This window comes from Lathamus discolor, chromosome 2, assembly GCF_037157495.1.
Source record: "Lathamus discolor isolate bLatDis1 chromosome 2, bLatDis1.hap1, whole genome shotgun sequence".
In the NCBI taxonomy this organism is placed as follows: Eukaryota; Metazoa; Chordata; class Aves; order Psittaciformes; family Psittacidae; genus Lathamus; species Lathamus discolor.
Window position 1 is genome coordinate 74,911,320 of NC_088885.1, and position 16,427 is coordinate 74,927,746.

At 41.7% G+C, this 16,427-nt stretch overlaps 1 protein-coding gene across 2 annotated transcripts; it reads right to left on the reverse strand.

The window, feature by feature from the left end:
* Nucleotides 1-5,004: 5,004 nt before the first annotated feature.
* LOC136008371 (ovalbumin-related protein Y-like) lies at nt 5,005-9,318 on the reverse strand. Of its 2 annotated transcripts, none has more exons than XM_065667494.1 (7): nt 9,151-9,318; nt 8,439-8,489; nt 7,907-8,035; nt 7,019-7,136; nt 6,648-6,790; nt 6,153-6,308; nt 5,005-5,406 (listed from the first exon to the last, which is right to left on the reverse strand). In XM_065667494.1, exons 1-7 carry the CDS (start codon nt 9,316-9,318, stop codon nt 5,005-5,007), a joined length of 1,167 nt encoding a protein of 388 aa, XP_065523566.1. The 2 variants fall into 2 exon arrangements, with proteins under 2 accessions (XP_065523566.1, XP_065523565.1); XM_065667493.1 differs by having other exon boundaries at nt 7,907-8,040; nt 8,429-8,489.
* Between the last annotated feature and the right edge of the window lie 7,109 nt (nt 9,319-16,427).

Below are 16,427 nucleotides of genomic sequence, written 5' to 3' on the forward strand. Positions count from 1 at the left end.
ACAGAATGGTTACGGTTGGAAAGGACCTTAAAATCATCTAGTTCCAAGCCCCTTGTGATGGGTAGGGACTCCTCACACTAGACGAGGTTTCTTAAAGTCCCATCCAACCTGGTCTTGAACACTGCCAGGATGGAGCATTCACAATTCCCTGGGGATATTGCAAGAGAAGAACCAGGGCCAGGGTCCATCTACAGAGCTCAGGGAACAGAGCGAGCTGGCTGCTCCATGTGGCATGGGAGATGCACTGACCAGGGCCCAGCCCCATGGCAAGAGGAGGACAGATCCTGAAATGGTGACAGGTCCAACCAAGTCTTCAGGTCATAAGGCAATATAGTGACAAGGCAGGTCCACAATCAGTCTGGGAAGTCGATCCACAAGTGAGGGTGGGGATGAGGCCTGGTGACCACCAGATGGGTCCACAGTGACAGAGCAGGGCCAAGATCAAGCCAGAAAATCAGTCCTCAAGCTTCTGGGATCAATGAAATGAAGAGGCCCATGGCTGGGCAGAGCAGATCTGTGGGGAGATAGAGATTGGCCCTGACTCAGTGTCACTGGGGCAGGGGCTGATGGCCTGAGGGGTAACATGGGGGTCTGGGCTGTGAGTAGGTGAGGAAGACCCCATGGGAAGTCAGGGCCAACAAGGGCTTTTTAGCACTCTCAGGGCTCAGACACAGCAGCCTCCTCTCTGAGGCAAGTGTATCCTAGCTCCTTAGGGAGACCTGGGCGCAGGAGGGACTTGCTTTAGAGTCACTCAGTGGCTGTGGGGTGTTAGTGGGCTGTTTCAGAGGACATAGAGCCAGGGCAGGGACAGTAGACTGGAAAGGGACATGGCATGAGCACGTGGGGGCTGAGTGAGGGGGTCAGGCCAACCCAACAGGCACAAGCCAGTGAGGAATGGGGTCTGGCTGGGTGGAAGGAGGCTCACTTAGGAGCCTGGGTCCGAGTAACAGGTGAGTGCTGTGGGGAGATCAGGAACTTATGTAAGGACACAGACCAGGTTCCCTGGTGCTCAGGAGAGGGCTCAAGGGGGCCTGAGCTCACTGCCAGGGAGAAGTAAGGGCCAGCTTCTTCTCCAAAGAAAGACAAAGCAGGAGGCAAGGGGGTCCCACCACCAGCAAGGCAGGACTCTCACCAGCCAGGGCTCAGTCCCACAAGATCTGGGTAGAGCAGACCCAGAGATCACAAGACAGCTCCATCCAAGAGCCCAGGTCATAAGGCAATGTCATGGCTACGAGACAGGTTCAAAGACAAACATCAAAGTCAATTCACATGTCAGAGCTAGCCTCGGGTCCAGTGATCACAAGGCAGGGCCAAGGTCACACTAGGAGTCCTTGGCTAGGCATGGACACAGCTGTGTTTGAGCTGGAGACTGAAACACCTCTGATGCAGCACAGAGAGGGACTGAAAGTCCACGTCAGCTTAGAGCTCCTGCATCCATACGTGTGGGCAGAGGCTCCAGGTGCAGCTGGTCAGGACCACTAAAGGCTTGTAAGCGCACTCAGATCCTTGTACCCACTCACTTATGAGGAAAAGAGATGGACCTGAAGACAAGGCTACCAGGCTTTGGTCTGAGGTCCATCAGGAAGCAGGCCTGGAGACAGGCACCTACCACATACTTCTGGCAGAGACTGAAATGCCAGGTCTCAGCTGACATGGGCTTTTGCTGCTGGCAACAGTCTTGACTTGAGGAGTTTCACAGGATTTCTTGCTGATTAACATAAAATTACTGGTTTTGATTCAGGTATTGAAAAAAACAATGTGACAAACTATGAAACAGACCTTTCATCCCACTTCCCCACACTCAACTTCAATCCAAAACCTCTCTTTCTCTGCTTCCTGCTTTTCAGCTTTCTTGTGACACTCAGTGTTCCCAGTCCCCTTGGTGAAGAAGCAGCAGGCAGGGCAGGAGGTGGAGTTGGTGTATAACTGTGCTTTCTCAGATATCATTTGGGAGCCTCAGCCAACTTCCCCCTCAGCGTCCAGAACATTCTGTGAGTGCTCTTCCTCTGGTGCCCATGATCAGAGCATACTGCCTGCAAACTCGTGCCTTCAGCCGTGGCTTTGATTTGCTTAGGAGAAAGTAGGCCTTTTGTGCAAGTCAAATGTGCAGAGAAGTGTGGCGTAGTCTCAGACAATTATAATCCCCAAACGACTGAGAAGATATGTGAGCTCCGAACCTTCTCCAAATGACATAATAAGGAAAAGCACACTTAGTATACAAAGCACTTCTAATGCTGTCCTACGCAGCATTAAAAGGAGTGTGCTTTGTGGCTGCTTTTTTTCCACAGACCCCTAGCAGAGCTGTGTATCTAAAACAATGCAGCACACCATGGAAGTGGCGTGCAGTGGAGAGACAGATGGCAATTTATTTATGTACCAACTTCACTCATGCTGCCAGGGAACAGAAGGATTACTGGACAATACCTGGACTTTGTGGGAACTGGGATTAATGTTTTTAAATTCCTCATGGACTTCAGAGCTCAGAAGCAGCAGGCAGTGTTTCCCCTCATGGCTGCTATTCCCTCATCATGTGTAACACCCTCCATCCTGTCATTTGCAGAGCTGCTCCCCATGAGGGCTGCAGTAGCCACATTTATCATGGCAGAGCCTTTATAGCAAGTCCTGCTGGCCCAGACAAGCAATGTACAGGCACAATTCTGAGCCCAGCCATTGATGCAGGGGTGTAGATTTTATTCAGCTTTGCTTGTACATCTCAGTTTAGACCCTATGGAGGAAGTTTTCTCTTTAATAAACCAAACAACTCTATCCCTTCTACAGTATTTGACTGTGATATTATTTTTCCATTCAGGACGCAGACATCTTAAAAATTACCCTGGACTTTCACCAAACAACTTTTCTTTTTCTTAAAAATTACTGGGTTCCAAGCATAATGCCACTGCATGACATTTTCAGTATATCAACCAGAATCATCTGCTTGCAGGAGGAATAAAATAAGGACAAAATTAGAACCTACGTTGAGCTTCCAAACCTAGTTTTCAACAGGTGCCTGTCTTTCAGAAGACTGATAGGCATCAATTTGTACCCATAGTGACACCTAATGGCCCAGATTAAAATGAATCAAATAGTTCTGTAGCACAACACGAACATTAGGTGTATCCTGTGCCTTGAAAAACCCTCTCGTGTATAGTTTTAGGAAGCCACCATTTCAGCCTCTATTTTCTCCATATCTTTGCTTTAAAATACTCATTGAGCAGAAGAATGGTTGAACAATAGAATAGCTGGGTTTTTTCTTCATGTTATGTAATAAATACTTCCATAATAAATGTTGATAGTTTTATTGTCATTGTACATAGGAAGTGCAGAGTGACAGGTATGCTGATTTCAGTTTAAGAACAGTTTTATGAGCTTACACAGTCTGCTGCAATACTTTACAAGTCCTGCCATTTCTTTTTTTTAGTTGCTGCAAAATTCTGTTGACTGCTTTTGGCTATGAGGGAAGCAGAACATAGCGTACACAGTAAACCTTGAAATGCTATATCTCTTGAAAACCGTTTTTGCTTCAATATTTGTGCTAACTGTAGCTAACACTTTATGACTGTCTTGGGAAGACCAGTATTTGCAATTGTTCCATAAACTAGACTTCGTAGGAGCTATGACAATGTGTGTCCCTGCTGCCAGCATGATTTCAAGTTATATTTAATGCTGACATTGCAAATGGTTGAGACAGCTCCAAAATCTGCCATGTATGTCTCTCCTTTTGTAAGCACTTTTTAAATACTGATACTGAAAACTGAAGTTCTGTGTGTGTCCCAGCAGAAGGAAGATTGCTTAACTCAGCAATTAACACTAATAATCTTTTCAATTGGATAAACTGTAACCTGCAAAACCGTGACATAGGAAATAACATGTCCTAGAGGAATATTACATCAAAAAGAAATAAGAAATATTTCCTCCCATGATTATTGTGGGTAATAGAGAGCTTAAGCAGTCCACCTTTTAAGACTCTCCCCTCACGTTTTTGAACTTATATCTCTTAGGCATCACCTTGATATATTCACAGAGGAAATCTTTTAAAGCTGTCTGGGAATACAATAGCAAAATTAGTTATTGATGTGCCATACGGACATAAGCTGAAGGTAAGAAAAGGAGCTATAGGGTTTACCTTGCTTGAGCTCAAAAGCTCTTTAGTGGCTATACGGGTACATTCTGGTTTTGAAAATAAGATCCGAATCCTATTCTAACCCACTTCTGTCCCACTACCCACTATGTCATATGTTTCAGGTTGTGTGGTGCAGTAACCCAGAATAGGTAATGACAATGACATGTTTATTTTGCAATGCTTTTATTAGAATAAATAGAAGGACCACCAATTAACATTCGCAAAATCAATGGTATGTCACTGCAATGAAGGTGGAAAATTATATCAGTCAGGAAGATATTGTATTTGGAGATGATAATCTATGAAGAAATGGTGGACTTTCTAGATGTTTCCTCAGAACAAGAGAGACAGACACAGGCACAGAGAGGCACAGCCTTATACTGACATGCAGCACAAAGAAGCCCACATGCATTAGTGGAAGAAGAATGCTTTGCTAAAGCACAGAATTATGTCTGCAAGTTGCCCGGGCATCAATTCAGTGGTGGCTGTCCATAAAGGAATTAGGTTATTCTGAAAGCTGTGTTTCTTTCACTAACATCCTATAGAGAAACCGGATTGTCAATTAAAGTGGGAGTATTTCACACAAAAATCAAAACACTAGCCTGTCTCTCAAGTTATTCAACAGTGATGGGAGATATTCCCAAACTGCCTCCTGAAATTCTCATTCAATCTTGGGTATAAGTCCTGAATACAAGTGGTGTGAGCAGAAATACCTGCACCTAAACATCTGAAAAGTCATACACTTCTTCAAGGACATCTCACTAGATATTGAAGGCTTTCCATTTGGAGAACATATTGAAGGGATGAGATTATACTACAATCCTACAGTAAAGGGGATCTGTTTCTGAGGGGAAGACAAGCTTTATTTCCAGCTCCTTTTCTTCTTAAGGAGAGCAATATTTACCAACAAAAAGGATGATGTTGGTTGGATTATGTTTGATGAAGAAAAGGAAAGGGTGGTCAGCCTTAAACTCTTCAAACTCAGAAGATTGTTTGATGTCTCCAGTCACACCTGCTGAACCAGCCGTCTCAGTGCCCTCTTCATTGACTTCCATGTAAGCCTTATGGATGGCCTCTGATATCTTCAGGCTCTTTGCTGAAGAGATGCCAGACAGATCGGCTGAAGAGCTGAACAGGTCGGTCATACCCAAGGCCTTTAAGACAGTTATGAGGTTGTATTTTTCCTCGATCTTCATGCGCGGGAGGTACACTTTCACTCTCTTCTTTTCCATCACGCTGGGACTGGTCCACTCCGTAAATTTATCAAAGTTGATTTTTTTCTCAAGCTGCAAAGAGAGGCAGGAATGAAATGCCTGAGACGAAAGTGCAAGCGCCTTAACATCTGTGTTTATACCACTTGCTACTATGTTTTTCATTTACTTTGTGTACACAATAGAACTGATACTTATCTTAAATATATTTGCTTATATCGTATGCTTCCTCCTGACTATGGCCTATGTATCATCTGTCTTAATGAAGTTCTCCAAAATGTTGTCATCTGAATATTTCCTCACCAGATCAAAAAGCTGTTCCTCCTGGTATATATTTTATTGATCACTTCCCTCACCTTAGTTCCTTTCTAGTAGTGCTTTTCCCACTTTCCTTTTAGCTAGCTCCTGTACGGTCTTCCTCGCCACTTCGATTTTTTAGTTCCCTTCAGATAAGCTTTTCTTGCTTAGCAAACGCTCGAGTGCCCTTCTGGAAGACTGAAATCACTCAAGATTTTAAAAAAATCTCGCTAGCATGTCTGTTTCTGGTACCTGATGGAGACCGATGCATTTAATAACTGATTCAGGGCTATAATAGCACTACTCTCCTTTACTTTTGTTTTATGAGCACTGAGCCCAGTGCTCTTCTAAGACACCAGTCTCAGCCTGAGCACTTGGTAGCACTTGGGGGCTTTTGTGCTCCCCCACCTGCTCAGCACAGCCATGGGGTAGGCAGCTGGGATGTAAATGGACGGCAAAAGATCTGGTGGCAGCCAGGTCCCACTGAGCTGGTACCTCTTCTGTTTCCCATGACAGGGCCATACCTGCTCCAGACCAGAGACATCATCAGGCAACAACACCAGCATGCTCAGCTTTCCACTGGCATACGGCAGCTCCAGGATCTTAATCTTCTCTGAAGGCACAGCTCCCATTTTGAAAGTACTGTTCTGACACATCATTTGCACAGGTCTGCTTTCTTGCTGCAGAAACACAAACGTGAGACAGTGTGACTGGGGAGTGATTTTTTCTTTAAGCAGGCAAAACTACAAACTCTTAGAAAGGGACGGGAATTGATCTTGAAGCATGCTGCCTTTGAAAAAGAGCTGTGCTTCCATTTTCCTCTCTTATATGCTGGTGTGCCCTGGAAGCCTGGTCATACACAGCTCATGCAAACACCCCATTGTCTTAGGCCCAGGTTCTAGCAGCGAGCGACCTAGCTAAATCACCCAACCTGTGACAGCAACAGGCTGTATGTGTAGCAGGTTGGCTGTGCAAGCCAAAAGCTGTCCTGGCCAGAAGATGGGTCCATGCCCTCCTACCTCTGTCACACTGAAGGGCACTTCCTGAGTGTCTTCTTCTTTAAATGCTGTCTTCCATATCCCTTTGAAGTAAATGGCATTCACAACGACCAGTGCAGTATCTGGGTCGACAGAGCCTGTCACAAGGAAATCTTGAATCTGTCCTTTAAGAAAGAGTCAGGGCAGAGAGTGATAAGTTACACCTGGTGTGCACAAATAACTGCAATGAAGGGCATGGGGATGGAGAGGTGCTACTTTGTGGAATTTTGTTTTCATAACAATAAGCAATAAGCAACCTGCTTTTTTTCCTAGACATTATGAGGAGAGGAAGACAAAGGTATAGATTACAGTAGGTGGGGGAAAATATCTGCTACCCATTTTTCAGTCCTTACCATTTGTCTCTTTCTCCACCCAGGAATTAATGAGCTGTCTTGCTTCCTCTGCAGCTGTTTTGAAGTCAACTTCTTCCATCCCTGCTTTGTAGAATTTCTTAGCACACTTTAAGTATTCCTGTAAGCAGAAGGATTGCTGTTGTCAGACAGATGAGTACTTGAAAATGTGTGAATGTGAAATGCAAGACTGAAATGAAGCAGAATGGTTAAAAGAACAGTGAACCTATGCCTCTATGTTTGAACATCAGTCACTGCTGTCTTCCTGTGACTGAATCTTAAACCTCTATAAGAAAGATTACTTCAAATACTTAGGTCAGCACTTTTTTTTAAGATAAGATTTTAAATATAAATTTTTAAATATTTTCATAATTTTACTAAAACACATTCAGTTTAATAAACATTTTTAAGGACAAACAATGTTCGTTTCCTGTCTTTGTGACTGATTTTTATTTTTAATACTGTGTTTCTTACATTCTTAGATTCCAAAACCAAAGCTTCCTTTCACTGGGAAGATTTGATAATTTGGCCTTGAAAAAAAAATGCAAATATGACAATTTCAGTCTTCATGCTTTCAAGCCATAAAATATTTTTCATTTCCCTTAAAAGTTAAATTTTTCATTAAGAGACATATTCTAGCAAATGAACAGCTATCTTGATTACTCTCTATGACTGCTGCAACATGGGCGTATTTTATGCCATTATACTTTTGCCTGACTTCCATATAACAGCCACAGGAAGGTTCAAACTCATTCTGAGCAAGTTCCCCTCATGGCTCACAACCACTTCTTCATCAACAGCAGCGGGCTGGTGATGGTGGTGCTTCTGTAGGGTGGAGTCACAGGGCCTTTATGGGGAATCCTGCAGAAATCAGGTCCCAGTGCAACTCACCGGAAGAATGGGGTATGTCTTTTCAATATAGAGTTTGTCAGCAATCTTCAGTAAGTAGGTAGCATTCGGCAGGGTGAGGTCTGAGAGAAGATCCTTGAATGCATTGTGGATGTATTCAGAAGTGCCACACTGAGGTGATGACATGAAAATAAGAAGACACATTACATTAGTTTCTTCTTGTAGTATCATAGAATCATAGAATGGTTAGAGTTGGAAAAGACCTTAAGATGCCCCTGCTATAACATAAGACCTTAAAGGGTTGTCCCTATAAGTTAAGAGTCATTCTGCAATGGAATCCTCCCCCACAGATACAGGACTGTCACTTTTGGGACAGCAGGTGCTGTGGTGGTAGTGCATTGTTCATCCTTCTCAAGGTAAGTCCCCTGAAACGTGAGTTTTGTAAGAGTGCAGTTGTGTTCGTGTTACTGACACTCTTGGTTTGAGAATATTACCGTAGTTTTTGACAGGGTCTGAAACTGTTTTGTTCTGAGGAGAAAATCAGACAGAAAGGAGTATCAGGTTATTTCTCTACCTCAGAGTCAATAGCGTCTCCAACTCCTGTAATGTTATCAAAGTGAAGAACCTGCAAGAGAAAACGCCAGTGGTAGAAATAACAAACATGACCAAGAATTATGTGAATTTGAGATTTACACATGATGCTTAACATTGAGTTGTTGGCTCAGAAAAAAAGTATTGTGAACTGAAAACACAGATGAACTAAAAATTCACAAGTGAGCTTGCAATTGGTTTATACCCTCTGTGGCCTTCTTGGGAACTGTAAATACTACTGTTGCCTTAGATGAGTTTTTCTTTGGATGTCTAGAATTAAATGAGTTACATATTCTGCTAATTGTATTCCTTTCTTCCTGGGGTTTGTGGTTTTTATATATTAAAAACAAAACAAAACAAAAAAAGCCCTAATTACAGTATCTGGAAGATATCAGAATTCAGAAAAAAAAAATCATATAATGAAATTTGATGACTGCTAATCTATTTTGTTATTGTTCTTGAGATTTTTTTCCTAAGTCAAAACTAACTGCCCCTTATAGTGACAATATGCAACTTTCCTTAGTATTTTCTCAGAATAACTCTCAATCCAATTCTCCATTTTGTAACTATGGCTTACTCTTGTGTATTAAAACAGGTGAGAAGCTCATCAGTGATTAGTATATTTCAGTGATATTACTTAGGAGGAGCAACAAGCACAAGCAGAGGTCACTTTACACTCATGTCAAGTAACTTACCTTCTCCATCTGAGACTGAGTGTTACCTCTTGCTCCCAGATAGACCATGGCCAGGGCTGAAAAGACGCTCAGTGGGGAGTAGAAGATGTTGTTGTTAACATGGTGGACTTTCAGCTCTTTGAATACATCAAAAGCAAATTCTGCATTTGCTTCACTGATGGAACCCATTGTGAAATCAGTGTTTTCTAAAGAAAACAGAAAGAGTCTGGCTTATTACTTTGAAATACATTAATGGTAATGCGAGAAAGTCAGTACACTTCAACCCCCGAAATTGGTGCACAAGGTTTTTCTTTGCAACAAACAGAATCCAGTGGCGTGGATTTAAAAGGCAGGCGTGCTTTTGGATTCGTGAGCAATGAAAGTGCTGGGTAGGTACCGATTATGCGTAAGCTGGTGATTCTCTTATCTGAAACTTGATTTCTCCCTCTCTGTATACATACACCGTATTGTTGAAAACGTTGCAAAGAATGTTAGTTACCTTGAAAGAAGCATATTAACAGTCTTTTCTTGTCTCTTAAGAAAAAAAAAGATCAACATGGATTTTTTGAGACTCCAAATCAGGCTCTTCACTATCATTCTTAACATCACTTTTAAGATCAGTAAAGAGATGAATAGGTCAGCCCTCTATGATCCAGACTGCTGTTAATGTCAGTATACAATGTACATGTCTGAAACAACAGCATAAGTTTTGCTAGATTTATTCTGATTTTAGCCTAATGTAAACAGAAGCTAGATTCTTACACCACCGACTTTGTCAGAGGCCCCCAAAATTAGCAACATTACTTTTATTTCTTTAAACAGGATTATAAAGGCACACTGTTAATAGCATCTCACTGTTTTAAAAAAGTGTTCTTTAATTTTTTATCACCTTTTCCATAAAATACACCCTTTAATAAGACAGTGCTTGTTCAGCTTTTTGTTTAATTTGCGGAGATCTTCATATCTTCTGTATTTAAGTATTTTTCTGCCCTTTTCCTCACATCCTTGTAAAATTTTCCCTGTAGTTTCAGCACCTCACATTTTGTATAACGCTGGAGGGAATTATTTTTTAATAAAGGAGACAACACAGAATAGAAAATACAATACTCTAAAGTCTAATACAACAGTATAGCATCTATACCTCTTAAAATTTCCCACATGTTGGCACAAACAGAGAGAACCTTGCTAGGGTGGTAGGTTTTCTCTTTCATCTTAGAAAATGTGACTAAAAGATAATACAGAGTTGCAGTATGCTGGGGTCACCTGAGCACACTGCATTCCTTAATTTCATTCAGAGAATATCCATAAAACCTGCAAGTGAGCTTTAGTTGCACCCTCTGGAATTTAAGCAAATTCAATTTTGTCTTTTAATCCTTAATGAAAAAGGAACAGAGGAAAAAGGAAGAAAGGCTGTCACAGCGTATCACCAGCTTTCAACATGAAACAGCTGTTAAACAAAATGTTAGTTCATACAAACAAATACTTTGACTTTTGTGCATGGTAGAATATGAAACAGTAAAGTAATGGAGAACACATGTGAAAGTGAGGTGAGGTTTCAGCAGAAGGCATCCTTTAATCATTTGTTTCTTCAACTAACACTGAAAGTCACAAACAGGAGGTTACATCAACGAAACTTTTTGCAATATTTGCTGCAGACCATTTTTTCTTAAATTGCAGAAGAGAACTTCAATCATCATCAAAAGAAGTGCTTACCTTTTCAGCTTCACCTGCAAAGGTAATAGTACAGCTTCTACGCTGTACTTGGTGCAGACTTGCCGAACTCCTGGGAATATATGTGTAATTTTGTGACACGCCCCACGCTGCCTGTTCTGTGTTTAACAAATAAAATGATGGATGGAGCTCAATGTCAGGTGTGTACTTTTACTTGGAATAAGTCCATTCTTTAGAAAAAAAAAAGACTGAATGCCTGAATGAAAGGTTTTTCCACTAAAATCCGTAACATGTCCAGAATGGGAGATTTATTCATATAGTACATGAAACCTTGCAGAAAATGAAGGATCATATTGAAATAGCTGAAGCAAAAATAGTGTAAAAGCTATTAATTGGAACTTGTTGTTAATGGCAGCAAATAGTGTGGCATAGCTCATGAAAATATAAAATGTGAGAAAAAGTCTCTAAGGAATTTGAGTTTATTTCTTAGTTATTCCTCTGTATTGAGTACTGACAGACCAGTTCCCTTTCAGAGTCTTTGTTCTATTAACTCAAAAAGTTTATTAAGATCAGCATCTGCAGGACTGCTTGCTATGGTATGTCCACACTATAGTTATTGCAGCTTTTCTCTCTCCTGTTGCTGGCTGGACTACCAACATCACTGGTCTTTCTTCCAACCAGAATACAGTGCACTTGCTGAAGAATGGGGAAACTTCTGCTACCAAGGAACTTGAGAAAGAGCACATCCTTCAAATGTTAGTTGCCAAATTCAATAATATTGAAAAAGATTATTCTGCAAAAACATGCATGTAATTGCCCAGTGCCAATGTTTCACAGTTTCACAGACCTCAGTTTCACAGCTTTTTATCCTACAGCAACCTAACTCAAGGAACTCAGACATAGTCACAGTCTGTACAACACATCAGTAGAACAAAACCTTCACTGAGCATATTGTGGGAATAAAAATTAATTTCAAAGGTAATATTCAGAGCATCTGTATAGAGAAGTATTACAGAGCTGAAGAAAGATGTATTGGGGAAACAAGGGTTGAGGTCGCTTTTTAAATTCAGGCATCAGGATATTTAGATCCCAGTCGGGTGGTACCATAGAATCATAGAATGGTTAGGCTTGGAAGGGACCTTAAAGCTCATCCAGTTCCAACCCCCCTGCCATGGGCAGGGACACCTTCCACTCGACCAGGTTGCTCAAAGCCTGTCCAACCTGGCCTTGAACACTGCCAGGGATGGGGCAGCCACAATTGCTCTGTGCAGCCTGTGCCAGTGCCTCACCACCCTCAAAGTAAAGAATGTCTTCTGAAATCCGTCTAATCTAATATCCCCCTTTTCAGCTTAAAGCCATTCCCCTTGTTCTGTCACTACATGTCCTTGTAAAAAGTCCCTCTCCATCATTCTTGCAGAGCCCTTTAGGTACTGGAAGGCTGCTTTAAGGTCTCCCTGGAGCCTTCTCCAGGCTGAACAACCAGAAAAGGATTCAAACTCACTGCTAAAATTTTAAGGAATAGTTTAAGGTGAGTTTGTTCTTTTCCACAGGTCATAGCACCAGATGCTAGGTTCAAAATGTGCCTTTTGTGCATATGAAGACCATTCTTCAGATCTTTCATAAGTAACTTCATGGCACACCAGGTGAACAAAACAGCTGAAAAAACATTCATGGTCTGCAGGACAGTCATAATATACAATAGCAAGCAGAAAAGTCACATAATTCTTTTGAAATGAAAGAATGAACAGACAATAAAAGAAACGGCTTTGACCTCTCTGAGTGCCATGTGATTTTAAAACAGAAATCCAAAGTCAATACACAAAATGCCTCTGAAATTGTTTAAAACAAATCATGCTCCTGGAAAAAAAAAGAGGTGGACTCTTTAACCCTTTTAGTTGTCTATACAAGTGGAAAGCCTCTGAACTGTCCATGCCTTTCTCCCTAAGGCAGTCCTTGTTAGTCCTGTTAAGCTGAAGATGCTAGTGCAGTAACAGTGAAGAGCTCAGTCTGAACTGCCGCATTTACATACTACTAGTATTTTACAAGGTGCAACGACACACACACAGGCTTGTCTGCTACAGCCATAGTTATACGGCAAGCGTGCTTTTGAGGAAAGGTGTTTAGCCCTTGTCTCACATTGCTCACTCATCACTGCAAATCTGTTGTAAAGACAGTAAGCTATTCCCTCACAGGAGTGATACATAAATGGTACACCACCACTGTTTTAAGCCCCGTTTATCTGAAAATGGTATCACCATGATGGTAGGAAGACAGATCGAATAGGTGAATGTGTCTGTACAATGCTGAATACTTTTAATAACACAACCGGGAGAACTCTCTAAAATGCAAGCTATTCCTGTGGCTGCTGCCCCTTCTGCCTTTTCTGCTTAAGACTGCTTTGATTGTGTTCAAACAGGCTTTAACACTCATGGCCATGGTCCATTGTTGTATACTTTACAGCTCAGAAGTCAGAGGATTAGCCAATATGTTCTACCCTGTCAGTTATGACTTTTCAGTATGACTTGAACCTTTTTCCTGACAGCCAAATTGTCTAGCAGTGCAGTCTGTCACTTTGGCATTTATGCACCATCTACCTGAACCCCATTTGGATCATCCTAGTCAGCTTGTAACTTAGAAGCCAGTACAGTTGTTTCACAGCAGCCAATCTGTAGCATTATATTGTCGGCAATGGCATGTTTTTTTAAAAAATAATTCCTAGTTGAATATATTCATTAATGAGAGCTGGAGCACAGGAACATCTTTCTTAAGGGTTAAAGAGGGAGGCAGAGCACCTTAGGAGAAAAGGTGATGCAGGAATCATAGGAAGATTGAAGGAAGAGTGCACATCAGTTATAACCATCCTGGCTTTGATGCTAAAATCTCCATTCCTTCTAGGCCAGGTTGTGGGGCTTTGAGCAATCTGGTCTACTGGAAGGTGTCTTTGACCTGGACAGGGGTTTTGGAACTAGATGATACTCATGGTTCCTTCCAACCCAAACCATTGTATGATTCTATGATTCTGTGAAAGGAATTTTTTTGTTTTGCAGTACAGAAGGGGCAGTACACTCCTCTAGAAGCATGCCAATACACAAGCCAGGTTACAGTTTTTGTTAGCATTTCTATTTTTTATTGGGCAAATCAATGGATTGCTCTTTCTAGCACAGCTGTGTAATGCACACAAAAACAAAAGGATGTGTTTTGCCACATGTCGTTTCAACAATGCTTGTCCCAAGAAAGAGGTCAGCTAAGGCTCTGGTGTCCTTTACGCTGACAGGCATTTCATTGTGATGCTGTCCCTAAACCAACAGACTCGGGCATTTCAGCCTTTCCAAAAGGATATGAAGTGCAGGTCAGCTCACAGACCAAAGCACAATCCAATCACAAGAACCCACACAGAACTCAAGAGTTGATTTCCCCTCCACTCTGTTGCTCTTTTGCCAGTACAAAGGAGTATTTTGGTTGTTTCATGTTTGTCTGGCTCAGAGTGACTGCCAGTGATTGTTTAGTTAGTTGCCACTGCAGACCTTGTTGCTGTACCTATCAGTGGTGGTTTCTCTCTCAATTGTCCTGTAGGACTGTGTTCTTTCCCCAGTCTGAAGAAAATGAGGTGTCTGGTCAAGCTTCTTTAGACAGGAGCTTGTAGCCCACATGGCACTTGTTACCCTGGAGACGAGAAAGTGCAGGGTGGTCTTATCCAGGTGCATAACCTATTCGATGGGAGGGTGAAAAGAAGTTGGAGCTAGACTTTCTCTAATGCTTTAAGCAAGAGAGAATAGACACAACCTGAAGTAGCATAAATTCTATTTAAACATAAGAAAACACATTTGCTTATGGGGAGGGAGATAAAGTCAGGCTGCCCAAAGAGGCTGTGGAGTCTCCGTCCTTGGAAATATTCAAAACCCAGCAGGCTTGCTGTAGCTGACTTTGCTTGAAGAGGGGATCTTGGTGTAGACAATTGGCAGAGGTAACTTCCAGTCTCAGGTGTTCTGTGATTTTGTGTTATACATAGAGGAAGATCTCCAGGGAGGTGGAGACAGGAGGGTTATTTTCCATTACTGTGCAAAGTACGGTGGTACAGATAAGGCACTTACTATGGGAATGTACGGCAAGCCCCAGAGTACTGTTTCCATTTTGTACGGGGAGCAACACCATGTCATACTGGGGAGCCCTGGGCCTCTCTTTGTGCTTTCTAATGGTGTGTTAGTTGTACCAAGAGGTGCAGAAGGTTTCAGACTTTTTCTTGCCCCCATGTGTTACCTGCCAAGCCTTCCCTCTGGTGCTACACAGTAGTCTGTCAGAGTAAAAGGGTCTCAGTTCTTCAGAAAACAAGAAAAAAAAAACCATAAGCCTTTGGAAGGCCAGTAGCAACAAGGAGGTTTTAGAGGTTTATTTATTTTTCTCTGTTTTCAACTAAAACATTTCGGAGCATTTTAATATTGTTAAAATTTTATTAAATTGCTGAAATAAAGTATTGTTAAAATGAGAACCAGAACCATGGCTGGGAAATGAAACCTGCCAGGTGAAAGCACAGAGATTCTCATGCAGAGCATTGGGTCCAGCCATGCTCCTTAAGCATATGAACCTTTCCACTGCATGGTTGGTTGGTGGGTGAGAGCACAGGGTCTGAATCACAAACCCCATCTCTCTGGGGCACAAGAAGGACTGCTTGCCCCTAATATCCCTAGGGTTTTGGAGTGCTCAGAGGCCACACCAGGCATTCATCATCCCGCTGGCCAGGTCTGACACCCCTTTCCTGGGGAATACTTTTCCACTGCCCTTTAAATATTGTGCCTCCTGTCTGGTTTGTGGTGACCAGGTCCAGGTCGTAACCATTGATAGTATTGCTGAATTTGCACTTTTTGCTGCATCCCGTTTCCCCTTTTGAGAAAGGGAAACATTGTACTTGCTTGTAAGCCCTGTGGCTCCTTTGCTTTTTTTCCATTCCTTCATTTTGACATTTGTTGTTCAGGAAACATATTGTTCAGGAAACATATTTGTACTTTAAGCACTTTCCAGTTTAATAATCATAGGAAGGCTAGTTTGCAAATGTAACCCTTTTCAAATCATACTGTTTAAGTGTACAGGCTTTTAAAATTAAGGGACTGGATTAACCACTTTGGCTACAAGAGATGCAAGGGGTGAATAAACTGCTTATGATAAACCTTAAGATGTTGAAAGTTTGCATCTCTTGGAACTGTTCATATCATTGCTTTAGTTTTCAAAGAATAAAAACTAAAGTATGCTTGGTAAAATAGCTGGTTTTACTGCAGAGAAACACCTTATTCTGTATCACAAATATCCTGATGATATTCAAATCATGTGAATGTCTGATCCGTAGCAGCAGCTGCTTCCCTTTACAGATCTGCTTTTGTCACATCACACTGTTAATGTGGAAATAGCAGAGGTTAACAACAGAGTTCCTCCTCTCAAGACTCTCAAGGGCAAAATACTTTGCCTTATAGTTGTCAATCTACTTATTCTTTCTTATACCTTTCAGTTATGTAATTTTCAGATAATTTCATCATCTAAAATGGCAGAGCTGCTGGTATAGTTGTTCCTTGAAGTATTTACCAGTGTGATTGTCAGTGCATTTTTAATACCCATTGGAATTGTATTGAAAAATACAT

What these genes read in the sequence shown, in the direction of transcription:
- LOC136008371 (XM_065667493.1), bottom strand. Translation starts at nt 9,318, where the DNA reads ATGGGTTCCATCAGTGAAGCAAATGCAGAATTTGCTTTTGATGTATTC. An exon ending in CTCAGTCTCAGATGGAGAAG is followed by an intron (nt 8,490 to 9,150) that starts GTAAGTTACTTG and finishes TTTCTCTTGCAG; the next exon opens with GTTCTTCACTTTGATAACAT. An exon ending in ATGTCTCTGGTCTGGAGCAG is followed by an intron (nt 5,407 to 6,152) that starts GTATGGCCCTGT and finishes CTCTCTTTGCAG; the next exon opens with CTTGAGAAAAAAATCAACTT.